Source organism: Canis lupus, chromosome 7 (genome assembly GCF_048164855.1).
Source record: "Canis lupus baileyi chromosome 7, mCanLup2.hap1, whole genome shotgun sequence".
NCBI lineage: Eukaryota > Metazoa > Chordata > Mammalia > Carnivora > Canidae > Canis > Canis lupus.
In genome coordinates this window covers 49,144,206-49,160,222 of record NC_132844.1, presented here as the reverse complement: position 1 = coordinate 49,160,222, position 16,017 = coordinate 49,144,206, and the positions used below count along the sequence as shown (strand labels likewise).

General features: G+C 34.3%; 1 protein-coding gene across 2 annotated transcripts in view; it reads right to left on the bottom strand.

Moving 5' to 3' along the window:
• Positions 1 to 16,017, bottom strand: part of COL21A1 (collagen type XXI alpha 1 chain) — a 242,758-nt gene that overhangs the window by 50,065 nt on the left and 176,676 nt on the right. For both annotated transcript variants that reach the window (XM_072832540.1, XM_072832539.1), the window contains 4 exons: positions 2,832 to 2,885; positions 1,878 to 1,929; positions 543 to 598; positions 367 to 420 (listed from right to left, as the gene is read on the bottom strand). In XM_072832540.1, coding sequence (XP_072688641.1) covers positions 367 to 420; positions 543 to 598; positions 1,878 to 1,929; positions 2,832 to 2,885 — 216 coding nt within the window. The remainder of the gene's footprint in view (positions 1 to 366; positions 421 to 542; positions 599 to 1,877; positions 1,930 to 2,831; positions 2,886 to 16,017) is intronic.

Genomic DNA, 16,017 nt, shown 5'->3' with positions numbered 1-16,017 from the left:
GTCAACTAAAACTCCACATTCAGAATGGGCTAGTCCACAGATAGAAAGTAGCCAGAATTGATGTTTCAAAAAGATCTAAAATATAGACAAATCCTTAGTTAACTAGACTAAGAAAAAAGAGAGAAGACATTAAAATTGATGCCACAGAAATAAAAAAGATCACATGGGGCTGTTATGAATAACTATATGCCAACAACAGTAAAACAACAGTAAATAAAACATTTTATATTTATTTATTTATTTATTATTAATTTTATTTATTATTTTATACCAATGTCATAATTTTTAAAAATGTCAAAGATCAGCACATTTTTTCCAACATTCACTCACAAGTACAGAAATCTTTCGGTTTTTTTATGTAAATACCTTATAACCAGGGCTACCCATTAATCCATCCTTGCCATGTCTTCCTGGTTCTCCCTAAAAAATAAATACATGAATTTTAATACATTTTTGCACTAATTTTTCTTTCTAAAGGAAGACAGTATAAGGCAATTTTTATTTAAAGTAAAATACTCAAGAACTTTTTCTATCGAACTCACAGCACGTCCAGGGAGGCCAGGAAAACCAGAATTCCCCTTTTCACCTTTTGCACCCTGTATTAAAAACACACACTTAGAAACCAAAAATTTTATGTTTAATTTTTGTTTTTATTACTCAGAGAAGCTTCATTTTTTGTTTGTTTAGCTGACTTTGTGCTTATGCATTCAACACTTCGCACAATGATTTTCTGCTCTTCAATAAAGAAAGCATGTTTGACCTTGGCCTGGCCACATGTAGCACATATGGAACCACCATAGCCCTGCTGACATGTTTTTTCATTTTAGGCAAATTCCTAAGACTTTAGGTCTCACAGCACAAATTCTTTGAAGTTGGCTTGGGCATACATATGCGGATCTTGGTGGTTTCTCAACTTTCTTTGTATAAAGGTAAACAACTCTTTTACCAAGAGTTCTGGACAGCCTAGTTTTGCTTGAGACTGTACTGTAGGTTAGCCTGGGATGGTAGCTGAACTATTCGGAATGCCTCTAGACACCATTTCCCCAGAGGAGGAACAACAGGATTCAAAAAATCCAATACAGGAAAAATGAGAGAGGAAGGCAAACCATGAGAGACTCCTGACTCTGGGAAACAAAGGGCTGCAGAAGGGAAGGTGGGTGGGGGAATGGAGTAACTGGGTGACTGGCATTAAGGAGGGCACCTGATATGATGAGCACTGGGTATTATGCTATATGTTGGCAAATTAATTTAAATTTTTAAAAAATTTTAAAAATAAAAACAAAAATTCCAACTCAAACTTAAGTTAAAAGTAAGTTAACCTCTTTATGTAATGACAGAATTCATAAACTACAGCTTGTGTTAGCTCTACAACTTCTGGCAAAGCATTATTTTACCAGGCCAGTGGACACAACAACATTAAAAATATTGGTGAATTAAAATATATATATATTAGTGAATGCAGGATTATTACAAGCATCTAAACATAGAAACCATATCTTGGCAAAATTAAAAACCAGTGAGTATTTTAAATATAATATACAGAAAATATAATATTCTTTTAATGTGAAGAAATCAGAAGCCCCTAACAGTGATTCTCCATGGACATGCTGTTAAGCAGCTACCATTTACTTCCTCCTAAGGAATCTCTCTCCATAAATTCTTTAAAAACTCAGAATGATCAATAACACAACATAGTCTTATAAAATACCATATACCAGGTATTTTTCTATTTTTTCATTATTTCCAATAAATTTCCTGAGAAAGGTGAACAAAGCTAATTGCTATAATGGTGAGCTGAGACAGGAATACAAGTTTTCTACTTCCATGACATTCCAAAGTTCATTACAGATTCTTTATGTTATAATCCATACTTTCCTTTTTGCCATAAAATCCAGTTGATCCTTTATCTCCTTTGGGGCCCATTTCACCCTAAAAAATAAAATATAAATACTGAATTTTATTTTTATTTAAGTTTTTTATTTTAATTCCAATATTTGTTATGTCTCTCTTTATGTGATTTAACCAGGGGATTTTTTTGTGTGTACTTGAAGAAAATGTGTATTCTATTATTTGTTCTATATATATCTTTTCAAATGATGTATTCTGAAGTATGCTTCAAGTAAAAAATGTTCTTGCTTAAAAAAAAAGTAACTTTAAGGGTACTCGTTTAAAATAAAGCATATCAGAGGAGAGGTGGAGGGTGGGAAAATAGGTGAAGGGGATTAAGAGTAATTAAGAGTAAACTTATGAAGAATACTGAATAATAAGGTATACAGTTGTTGGATCACTCATCACACACATGAAAGTAAGATAACACTGTATGTTTACTAACTGGAATTAAAATACTGAATTTTAGAGAAATATGAAAATGTCTCTTAAAGGATAAAGAAAAAAACATCAATTATAAACAAGGTTTAATATGCCAACATAAAATAAAATAGAAATAAAATAATTTAAGTTTTGTTTACAAAAGCCCTATTTTTGAGGCTTTCTGAAGAAAAACAAGGAAAAATAAGGATGGTTGGTACCATAACAGGGCCTGAAGTACAGGGCTTATAGTTTTTTTTTTTTTCTTTCAGGGCTTATAGTTAAAAGAATTTCCATATATTAAAACTTACTCATCAATGTCTAAATACCATAAACTTTGTGACCAGAAATTTTAAAGAAAATTTGTAAAGAGCTTTATGTAAACTATGATAGTAATCCAATCATTTACTTTAATACACCTTATATTTGAGCATTTATCCGTAACACATTTGTAACATAAAATACTTTTAATTTGAAATAAAATGCAATATTGTAGAATATGAGAAGACTAGATTTTTTTCAACCTTTAATCCTGGGATTCCATGAAGCCCTGGAAAACCAGGAAGTCCACGGTCACCCTGAAAATAAAACTAAAATTAATCAAAGGAAATACATTTCAGCCTAAAAAATATCATATACACAACTTCACCCTTGTCAAAATCCACTGGAAAAAAATCTTTGAACAGTTAAACACGTATCTACATCAAAACCCTATCTCTATGAAAAATCAATCCTCATTTATCAGAGTTTCCTTTATAATTAGAAAAGGAAAGTATTTTGAGACTTAGGCGAACTTGTTCCAGTTCTGTGAAAAATGCTGTTGTTTTATATAACATATATATTTTATGGGAGTGTGAGCGGGGGGGAGGGGCTAAAGGAGGTCTGGGAGAGAGAGACAGAGACAGAGACAGAGAGAGAAAGAATCTTAAGCAGGCTCTATGATCAGCCCAATGCAGGGCTCCATCTCATGAGCCTGATCTGAGCCAAAATCAAGATTAGTTACTTAACCAGTTGAGACACCCAGGCATCCCAAATGGTGTTGGTATTCTTATAGGGATTGCACTAAATCTGTAGACTGTTTCAGGTAGTGCGGACATCTTAATTCTTCTAATCCCTGGGTATAAATATCTTTCCATTCTGTCATTTTAAATTTCTTTCATTAGTGTTTTAGTTTTCAGAATAAAGGTCTTTTACCTCCTTGGTTAAATCAAAAAACATGGAGACAAATGAAAATGAAAACACAATGATCCAAAATTTTGGAGATGCAGCAAAAACAAAAACAAAAACAAAAAACTGTTAGTAGTACATGAACACCGTGAAGTTGAAGGATACAAAATTAATACCCAGAAATGAGCAGCATTTCTATGCACTAATAATGAAACAGCAGAAAGAAAAAAAATAAGGAAAGAATCACGTTCACAACTGCATCAAAAAAGAATGAAATACCTAGGGATAAACTTAATCAAGGAAGTAAAAAAACCTATACTTTGAAAACGTAAATTCAATGTAATCCCTATTACAGCACCATCAGTATTTTTTTCAGAACTGGAACAAATAATGCTAAAATTTGTATGGAACCACAAAAGATCTCAAGTAGTCAAAGGAATCTTGAGAAAGAAGAAAAAAGCTGGAGGTATCATACTTCCAGACTTCAAGATACAAAGCTATAGTAATCGAAACTGTATGGTATTTCACAAAGATAAACACAAAGATCAATAAAATAAAATAGAAAGCCCAGAAATAAACCCATGCTTATATGCTCAATTAATCTATAACAGAAAACAAGGACATACAATGGGGAAAAGACAGTTTCTTCAATAAATGGTGCTGGAGAAACTGGACAACTATATGCAAAAAAATGAAACAAACACTTCCTAATACCACACACAAAAATAAGCTCAAGGGGATTAAAGACCTAACTGAGACCTGAAGCCAGAAAAATTCTAGAAGGGAGCACAAGCAAAAATTCTCTGACACTGGCTGTCAAAACATTTTTCTGGATATGTCTGCTAAAGCAAAGGAAACAAAAGCAAAAATAAATTCTTGGGACTGCATACAAATAAAAAGGTTTTGAACAGCAAAGGAATTATCAATAAAACAAAAAGGCAACCTACTGAAGGGGAGAAGATATTTGCAAATGATATATCCAATAAAAGGTTAATATTTTTAAAATATGAAGAACTTATACAACCCAATATTTAAAAATATGATTTTAAAATGAGTAGAGGATGTGAACATACATTTTTCCAAAGACATACTGATAGCCAACATACAATGAAAAGATGCTCAACATCACTCATCATCAGGGAAATTCAAATCAAAACCACAATGAGGTATCACCTCACGCCTGTCTAAATGGCTAAAATCAAAAAGATAAGAAATAACAAGTATTGGCAAGGATATGAAGAAAAAGGAAACTGGTACAGCCACCAGGAAAAACAGTATTGGGTTTCCTCAAAAAAATTAAAAATAGAAATATCATATGTTCCAAAATTCCATTACTAGGTATTTGCACAAAGAAAATAAAAATGTTAATTTAAAAAGATATATGAACCCCTACATTTACTGCAGCATTATTTATAATAGCCAAGATAGGGAAACACCCCAAATGTCCATTAATTGATGAACAGATAAAAGAAAATGTGATATGTATACATGTATATATATGATGGAATATTATGCAGCCATAAAAAGAGTATCTTGCCATTACTATAATACAGATAGACCTAGATAGCATTATACTAACTGAAATAAGTCAGACTGAGAAAAACAAATGCCATATGATTTCATTCTTATGTGGAATCTAAAAACAAAACAAATAAACCAAAAGGAGAAGCAGACTTATAAATTACAGAGAAAAAACTGAATGCTGCCAGAAAGAAGAGGAGTGGAAGGATGATCAAAGTGGGTGAAGGGCAGTAGGAGATACAAGCTTCCAGTTATGGAATGAATAAGTCAAAGGTATAAAAGGCACAGCATAGGGAATATAATCAATGATATTGTAGTAACACTATATGGTGACAGATGGGAGCTACACTTGTGGTGACATATAACATAATGTATAGAGACACTAAGTCACTATATTGTACACCTGAAGTTAAAGTAGCATTATGTCAGCTACACTTAAGAAAAATTTTAAACTTAAATCCCTTTTATTTTTTTAAAGATTTATTTATTTATTTATTCATGAGCGACAGACAGAGAGAGGCAGATACATAGACAGAAAAGCAGGCTCCTCCCACGAGCCTGATATGGGACTCAATTCCCCAGACCTGGGATCATGCCCTGAGCCAAAGGCAGATGCTCAACCACAGAGCCACCCAGGCATCCCACACTTAAATCTTAATTTTTAAAAAAATTATTCACATAAAGAGTGACATAGTTCTTGAAGGGATAAAATTCTCCAAAAGCAGCTTTTTTCATTTTAAGCTTCCATATCTCTATCAGCTCAAATCACCAGACCACACGGTTACACTGCTACTGCATTTTCAGTTTCCAGCATTGTCTACTGACCTCCGACTATGAAAGAGGAGGATCAACTTCTGAAACCACCTAACAACCCTCTCGCCATCTCCACCTCTAGGAAGCACAAATCCCCTTAAGCTTTCTATCACAACTTTGATCATCGTTTCTGATATTAAGATTCACAACTAAGCCATAAATATGCTGATTGCTTGCCTCTTCTTGCCCTACAGTTAAAAATTGCCTGTTTTGGTACAGGGCAGGGGGCTGGCTACTTAGTTTCCTAATTAACTTATTACAGAATTGAACTGCAATCTCCAATTGTCAAAACCATTTTAAAATATACTCGTATACATTGAAACTTTGATATCCTTTGTCTTTTCTAGAGCCTTCTCACTTATTTCAGTATATATTTGTTCTCTTCTTTATATGTGTTTATTCCCTTGTTAGGGGAATATATCATCCCATAGTTTCCTGAAGAATTCATGAGAGACAAATTTCTGAAAATATCTTTATTCTATTCACTTACATAATTAATAATTCACATATAGAGATATAATAGTTTAGAATTTTTTTTTCTTTCAGAACTTTGAACACTCTGATCCATTCCCTTCTTGACTTCAGTGTCACCAGTGAGGTGTTTGAAGCCTTTTTGATTCTGATCATTTGTATATGACATATATTTTTTGGTAGTTGTAGGGTTTGTCCCTCTCGGAAAGCTTGTAGGAACTTCTGTTTGCTTATAGAGTCTTACAATGTAAAATTGTACAATAGGCATGGATATGGTCTATAATCATCCATTATGCTAAGCGCTATGGGAGACTTTTCATCTATAATGACCCCATGCTTACTCATGTGCTCTGAGACCACACATCCAAACTCCATCCACATTTCACATAATCAACTTTCCCTTGGCTACATCTAAGCATACTGTATTAGAAGGCACCTAGCAGGACAGAGACAGGAAATAGGCCTGCAGATCCTGGGAATGGAACTGGGGTGTTATATGAAAGGAATGTCAGGATCCAGGATCTGGAATGTGTTCTAAAAGGGAGTCATGTGTTACAAGAGTGCCTCTACACTGGCCCTGAAGACCCATCACTTCCTACCAAGGAACACAGCTGAAGCAGGATCTATCAGGGGTGCTCCCTCCCTAAGGGCACTAATGACAGTTTTTCAAATCTTTTCCTTAGGTCTTTTATCAGTTCTTCTAAGATTTTTTGCTGATCTTTAATTTTCCTAAGATATTCTCTAGTTCCTAATGGTCAGTTTACATGTAAATTGATGATAATCTCTCAGTGAGTACTGTCCATTGACTGAGAATTTCCATCTATGGTGTAGTTGGGACATTTAACTAAACAGCTCTATCGGTGGATTCCCCACAGAAGAATCTTTGCCAACTCCACCTTTTCTTTCCAGTATAGAGATCTTCAGTTTTGTTTCCAGATAATAAATTTATATATCCTGCCAGGGTAGAAGAAGGGAGATTCACTTAACTATACAGAGGTTAGGAAAGGAAAGCAGGATCTCCCTGTTCTTAAAGGAATATTCATGCTTCCATTTTTATCTCTACTTTCAATTCACCTCCATTTTCAGAAATACTTTGTATTATCATTTCCTAAGCTTTTGGGGTATCTGCATGCATGCATACATGTGCACACACACACACACACACACACACACGCACAAAAGTGATTTTCTCTCACATGACTATTACTTTTTAATCTTAAGATTGAGCTTCCTTGGGTCTTTTCAGATTCCAAAAATGTAGAGCATCTTCTTTTTTCTGTGTGTCATATTAGGTTTTATTACCATAATTATTATTCCAAGGTTGTTGTTTTACGGGAGTTTAGATCTACCTGTATTATGTTTGGTTACTTTATCTATAAGTGTATCTTATATAAAAAGAATGCTAGGCTCATGGTTATAAACAAAAATCTATTCACCTTTTACTACCACAGAGAAGATTTTTATCTGGGCACACAGCTTCCTAAGTAGAGACTATATTTCCTAGGCTCTTTTGCAGTTAAGCATGGCCACTAACAAAGTTCTTGCTAGCAGAATGTGTAAAGGATATGGCCCACAACTTCCACAGAATTTATTAAAAGGGGAGTTACTGCTATGCTTCTCTTTCCCCTTTCCCATCAGATTAGAATGCAGGTCAGTGAATAATGATGTAGCCTAGTCTATGTAGAGGAGAACAACACTCTTAGGGAGACTAGACCAAGAAGAAGGAAAAACATGAGTCTTTGTAGAATATATAATCAACTGTCTACATGAGAAAAATCTTTCTCAATTACACCACTGTATTTTGGGGTTTGTTTCTGGTCTAAAGAGGAATAGTATTTTTTGGCTTGTAAAGGACGTCCTTCTTGTGAGTAATAGCTTTCCCTTGACTGTCTTAATTTTCCACTAAAGATTAAAAACAATCTGTGTATGAGAGAGAGAGAGTGAGAAAGAGAGGAAGACAGAAGATCCACTAAAAGCCCACACATTCTAGAGCTTATTAATCCTAAAATACAACAATTTAATCAAAGAATAAAAGAAAAAGCTAGGATTTAGGGGGAGACCAAGAGCACAACAAGAAAATTAGATAATATTCTGTCCCCTCCATGCAGACTCCTAATGGGAGAACCAAAACTACTTTCTGATTTTTTTTTTCCTTTTTGCTTGGGGCAGGAAGGAGTGGTAACAATTTCTACACAGAGAAAAGATTAAATTAAGAAGTCTACCTGTGCTAACTCTTCAGAAGCTGCATTGAAGTAACCTGTTGATGGCCAGACTAGACTAAGATACACTCTTGATAAAATGGAATTTAGCTGGACAATAAATACTTGATAAAAATACAGAAGAAAGAGGACAAGCCAGGATTCACTATTCAGGCTGAACAAAGTCCCAACTAAGACTTCCGCTCTCTGACTACAAGTTATAGAAGACATAATCTTCATATTTTTATTTACCAGAGGTAACAAACAAATCTCAGATGAAGTGCAGAGACTAGGAGCATTCACCCACATTGAAAAATAAAAATAAAAATCTGTACAAAGTTACCGTCAGGTGCATAAGCAAGATTTTTAAATAGAATAAAAAGCCACAGCATACATGTTAACATAAAGCAGTTAAGCAGGGCAAGGCAAGGAGAGAAACAGAGGAGAGAAATTTAGTGAGCAAATTGTTGAGGAATATTGAAACAATATCTACAAAATACAGAATACAAGAAACTGTTACCCAAACATATTACAGTAAGCCTTTGAACAATGCAGGGATTGAGGGGCTGACCCCCATACAGTTGAAAATCCACATATAACTTCTGACTCTTCAAAAACTTAACTATAGTCTAATAGTCTACTGTTAATTAGAAAACAAAATGTTGGTATCCATAAATTGACCGGTATTGGCTGTTTACAAAAGGCACCGTAAAAGAAAGAAGCTCAGAAAAGAATCAGCTGACTTGCAAGAAGTAATTAAAAGGAATAGACCAAGTCCAAAAATACTGGAATTGGAAGATACAACTTGTTTCTTATCTCTAACAGGTAAATGATGAAACTGGAGAAGACCTTTAAAAGAATTTCAATTAAAGCAGTCTCTGGAAAGAAGCAAACCAAGGATGTAACCATAAAAATTATTCTTAAATCCTCTGAATCAATGAAGATGGGTCCAATAAATCCTTTCAAGGTGGACAGAATGGCTCAAGAAAAACAACTAGTGTAAAGGATGTCTGATAAATTTAAGTCACTTATCATTGATTCTTAGTAGTTAATAAATTAATGTGGAGGGCCATGATTAAAGGACTGTAGTTTCTGCCATTGGCTGAAATCAAAAGGCAAAGATACAAAATCACAAATATGCATCTGCTGTTGAAAGATTTGTACTATCAAGGAAGCCACAAACAAGAACTAAAAGAGACTAAGTTTGAAACTTAAAAGTCACCCAACATCACCACTATTTTTAATGTTTTTCTAGTCAGTCTTGACTAGCCAATAAATTTAGACAAAATAGAAAAATAAGAGGTTAAAAAGCTAGAAGGAAGCAAATTATTTTATGTATGATCATATATCTAATATACCAATATACCTAATACCCTAAATAACTGAATATGCAATTAATTCCTACTTTAAAAAGGTAATATATGGAGCACCTGGGTGGCTCAGTGGTTGAGTGTCTACTCTTGGCTTAGGTCATGATGTCGGGGTCCTGGGATCAAGTCCTGCATCAGGCTCCCCAGAGGGAGCCTGCTTCTCCCTCTGTCTATGTCTCTGCCTCCCTGTGTTTCTCATGTATAAATAAAAACTTTTTAAAAAATAAAAATACACAAGAAGTTTTTATATATAAAAAATAAGCAATATGAAAATATATTAAAGGTTCCATTTATAATAGGAACAAAGAAGATAAAAATGCCAAGATATAGTCTTCAATAATGTTGGAGACCAATATGAAAAAAATTTCAGGGTTATTTCACTGAGTTTCAAGACTAAAATAAAAAGGTGAATAAATCATAATCTTAAAAGAGAAAACTCAGTATTGAAGTTATGTCAATGATTCTATAATTAATATATAAATTCAAAGGAATCCTGGTTAAAATAAGAATAGGAATTTCTAAGAAATTGAAGAAAAGATACTGAGCTTATCTGGAAAAATAAGCACACAAGAATAGCCAGGAAAATTTTGATTATAAAGAATAATGAGGAAGTACTAGGCCTGCCAAGATTAAATCATATTATGAAGTGACAACAATTAAGAACAATTTGGTGTTGGAGAGAATGTAGACAGATAAATGGAACAGAATGGAAAGCCAAAAGCACAGACCCATATGAAAATGGAAATTTAGCAATAGTGAGCAGTTTTCAAATAAATGGAGAAAAAAGTGATATTCCATAAATATTGTTGTGGCAACTGGCTATCCATTTAGGAAAAAAGAGGGAAAAATATGAATGTTCACCTAACTATAAATACCAAAACTACAAAGATTAAAATATAAAATAACAAAAGTCTAAAGATAATAAGTTATCATCACAATGTTGGAATGTGGAATCCTTCTATATAGAAACAAACAACAGAAAAAAGGAAAAAAATCTACATATATATAAAAATTTTAATTTTATGTATGATTAAAATTCCAAAAGCCAAGTCAAATACACAATATAAACTGGGAAAAAATGTTTTCATACAATCTATGGAATTTCTATAAAAATCAATTTTCAGGGACACCTGTGGCTCAGAGGTTGGGCACCTGCCTTTGGCTCAGGGCATGATCCTGGAGTCCCGGGATCCAGTCCCGCATCGGGCTCCCTGTGAGGAGCCTGCTTTTTCCTCTGCCTATGTCTCTGCCTCTCTCTCTGTGTCTCTCATGAATAAATAAATCTTCAAAAAAATCAATTTTCAAAAAGACCAGCAGCCCAATACAAAGCAAAAAATATAAATATATATGATTAAAAAGCAAATGAAAGAGAATTAACAAAATGCCCAAAAATCATATGACCAGGTACTTTACCTTACTAAGAAATGCAAATCAAACCAATACCATTTTTAACTTGCACTAGTGAAAATTAGAAACTTTAATGAAACTCAGTGCTGATAAGAGTGTGAGGAAAGATATTTTTGCACAGTTGCTGGGTGAATACAAGCTTATTGAAAGTTACATAGGCAATTTGCATCACAGTTTAATTATGCATTGAACTATTTGGCCCTGTAATCAGTTCTAATTCCAGGAAATTTTCCTATGGATATACTCAGAAAAATTTACTGAGAAATACATACACACACAGTGCAAAGCATTAAGAACTACAGCATCCCTAATTTAAAGATTTCTTAAATTGGATAGGGACAGCCCATATAGTATATAGCTGTGATTAACCTGTTTACAGTTTCTATCATGAAGTCTCTGAATTTTCCACTTTCCTATACCGCTTAGAGAATTTTATTCAACTCTCTTTCTTGGCACTTAACAACTGACTTTCTTGACACTTTGTGTTATGTGCTTTATTAGATCCCAACCTCTTGGAGGAAAAACCCATTCTGATTCATTCCAATTTTTCTTTAGTAGATATGACCACCATTTATCAACATCCAGATTCTTGCCACTTGTAAGCATAAGGGAGAATCATACTTTCCTGACTCTTGGAGCTTGGTGTGGTTTTCAAAATTTGCTCTGGCTAATTAAAGATGAACAGAAGTAGAAGTAGTTTAAGAGCCACTCTGATTCTCCACACATCTGCTGCTATAAGTAATTATAATCTAGACAGTGAAACTCCTATCAGCCTAAGTCTCCATGTGAGGGAAAGAGGGACCCCTCACTGCTGCTAATAAATGTGTAGTCTGATGAGCAATAAACTTTTTTTTTAAGCCATTGGCATTTGGGATTTATTTGCTACTGCAGCATATACTACTCTATCCTCAGCTGGTTACTTACTTGTGATTAATGATAATTTGCTGAATATGCAAAATATTTTCATTTTCTAAAATACAGTAAATGCATTTGAGTCTTCCAAAATATTCCAACAGAACAAGTATTTTGAAGAGTCACACTCTTGGTTCCATCTGAGCTTACAAGAGATTAGAACCAAAGGGAATCCAAGATTTAGAGTGAGATGGTTCCATTTCCACAGGATGCCTCCAAAGCTTTCATGACTGATGAGCTTATCCATCCCATTATTTGGTCTAGAATCATAGTCTCTAAAGTAAGGTCAAGTTGGGACACCTGAGTGGATCAGTTTGTTAAGAGACTGACTCTTGGTTTCAGCTCAGGTCATGTTCTCACAGTCATGAGACTGAGCCCCAAGTTGGCCTCCCCACTAAGAAGGGAGTCTGCTTGAAATTCCCCTTCTCCCCCTCCCTTTGCCTCTGCCTGCAACTTACACATGTGCACACACACTCTCTCTCTCTCTCATTAAATCTTTTAAGAAAGAAAAGGGTCAACATTATATATGTGCACAGTAAGAGAATATGAAAACTATTAAAAACTCATTCTTTAAAAATTTCTCAGTGTATGCATGTTTTAAATGCATAAAATGTGTTGTTCAGTAGCACAGGCATATAATTCATACATAAATATGGGACTACATACCTAAAAGTCTTTTACTATAAGATTTTACAATTTAAATTCACCAAACACATCTTGATTGTTCTTTCTCCTCTCAAATAGCAACAAATGTTAAGTCTTTGAGGCTCAGGCAATAATGATTTACTGGGAATTTTTTAAATCTACTAAAACGTTTCCTCTCTTTAACACCAAGATGGGCAATCTCCTTGGGTTTGGAGATCATCGCTGAACTAGTCAGGCCTAGAAAATGCAGATTCCTGAGCTTCCATGATAAGGTTACTCCCATAGATTCTTAATGATCATAGAGAGAGTAACTGAAAGTGAAGATGAGAAACGGGGTTTAGAACCAGTGAAATATGAAGCACTCTGTAAAAATTCAATGAAAGTTTTAAGTTTCTCAGTGATGCCAAGAGAGAAAAAGAAAACAGGCCAGGAAAATGTATAACAGCCAACAAATGAGGCAGGACATGGAATAAATGATTCTTTATAATAAACTGAGATGCCGAATCCATCACTAAGCCTTAAAAGAATTTTAAAGATCAGAAAATGATTAAGACATTGTAAAAGTATTCGCAGAAGTAATAAACACTTGGGCACACATAGGTCAACACCCGATGTACAGAAGAGACACTTAACAATACCTGACTTCAGAGACTATATGTGACTATTTAGGCACATATAGTGCTGCTATGGAAAAAGAGCCTCTGAGAAAAGGGTATGGGAAAGAAGGAAAATGTGGCCACACCCCATCCATAAAAAGTAGAAAGTTCTGAAAATTTCTGGTTTTAACAATTCCGTAGTTTCTTCAGGTTCAGATGAAGCAAGACATTTCATTAGAAAATAGAATGTATATATATGTATGTATATATTTAATATTTTTATTTTATTAACTAACATATTAATATTTTTAAAGATTTATTTATTTGAGAGAGAGCATGTGTGTGCACAAGTATGTGCACAAGCCAGCATAAGGGGAGGGAGGGGCAGAGAGAGAGGATCCCAAGCAGACTCCACGCTGAGCATGAGCCTGACAAGGAGCTAGAAGCAGGGCTCTATCTCAAGACTCTGAGATCATGACCTGAGCTGAAATCAAGAGTCTGATGCTTCACTGACTGAGTCACCCAGGCACTCCTCAATATATTAATATTGATAGTCTTATCAATGATATGTATATTTACATATTCAACATATAAACTTATATTCATTTAAGTTTATATTTTATGATATTTTAATAAAGAGACTCTATTGAGGAAGGAAAAGAAGGGCATACAACTAAACCCTGGACCACTCTGACATTTAGAGAATAGAGAAGATAAGTAAATGGTGAATTCAGAGCCCAGCCAATAACATGTAACTTCATTAAGACTCCTGCCTTGTCCCCCTCAAACCCCAAGCACACCCACACCGGTGTTTGGGCCTTTCAGCTGTGGTGTTATCAAAAACTATACAGGTAGATTACCCTCCCTTTTTGAGAATGAAGAAAAAAGTAATCACTTTACTAAGTCAATTGTAACTATTTCTCCTCATGTCATTCTGGGCTTTAATTTTTTTAAACTTTTTTTTTTTATCTTCAAACACTGCAAGAAGTAAAACCACTAACATACTAAGTTTTAGCATATTCCCTAATAACCTTTTTAGCTTGGTCCTTTATTACTGTTCTCTCAACATATACACTGGAGTTCTCTAATTGTAACTCACTACATAAATCACTGTAATACCACTTAATTTTTTGACTTTGGAAGTAAAATTATGAAAGTAAGGGATTTATTTAAGCAAGGAAGCCTCATTCATCACACCTTACTCTTGTATGGATACTAAGGACAATGGGAAACTGAGGTCTGAAAGGGACAATTTAAATGTTAAATGATCTAATGAGGAAATTAAACAAAATGTATAATTTGCTCCATAATGAGACCTTAGATAATATTTAATATATTTTACTTCTTAACCCCAGAAAAACCAAGTGATGAATTTGTACGAAGTCTGGATAGGTTAAAAAAATAAATTACTGCCTCCATGTGTTCGAAATTGAATTTGCTATAAAAAAAAAGTTTCATGGGCAGCCACCTTCAGTCCAGGGCCTGATCCTGGAGACCTGGGATCAAGTCCCACGTCGGGCTCCCTGCATGGAGCCTGCTTCTCCCTCTGCCTGTGTCTCTGCCTCTCTCCCTCTCTCTGTGTCTCTCATGAATAAATAAATAAAATATTTAAAAAGAAAGTTTCATAATCAACTCAAAAACCCATAAATACATACCAGTTAATCAACAGAAACTACCCTAAGTTTTAACAAAATATATTTCTCTCAATGATTTAAATACGAGTTTCCTTAAAGTTGAAGAAATGTTTGAAGTACTTTTTCTTAAAATCCCAATAGCTTTAAAGCATATTATAAAATGAATTACCAGTTGAAGACCATTTGGTGAATAAGTGCTCCTTTTAATTCTGTAAATTCAGGGAGTGTGGGAAAGAACCCTGCAAAATCTATACACATTTTATTGCCTGATATGTAGGAACAAATGTTGAAGTCAGCAAGAAAGTGCATGTAGTTTTAATTATCTTAAGTGGAAACTCCTACAATGGGAGTTTTCAGAAGAAATCCACAAAATGGAAATGATTCTGGGAAAATATCCTAATGGGAGAACAGTGTCGTGTGGAACAATCTCTGAGAGGCCACTGTGTGATGCCTGGAAAAAATGTCCTGAACAGCCACAAGTCAAAGTCATCTCTGGGGTCTATTTTTCAACCTTCCCATTTCTGAAAATTAAGGAAATATATTCTAGAGGAAGAATTGAGGAGAAGTCTCTTATTCAATTATTACAAATCTAGATAAGGAATGTTCTAAAGACACATAGGATATGAGGAGGAAATTTAGATGGCACAGCACATGGTGATTTCAGGCTCACAGTCACTGTCAAATCAGACTTTATGCCAGACAACAGATTTCAGAAAACAAGCAACTCTGAAATTATTTCTGGACTGAAAACAGAGACCTTCACAGAAACATACATCTTATTTTATTGAGCAAAATGTATGACTTTGTAAATGCATTTCTATTTTGAAGAGAGTAAAATGTCCCCAAACAACAGGGCAGTTAAGGATGTGAGTCATCGAGTTATTGATATTCCTTTATTTTCAAATAGACACTTTACTCCAATTATTTTTAAGATGAATAAAAACCCTCCATCTCTTTTTACATCTGGTCTCTAAAA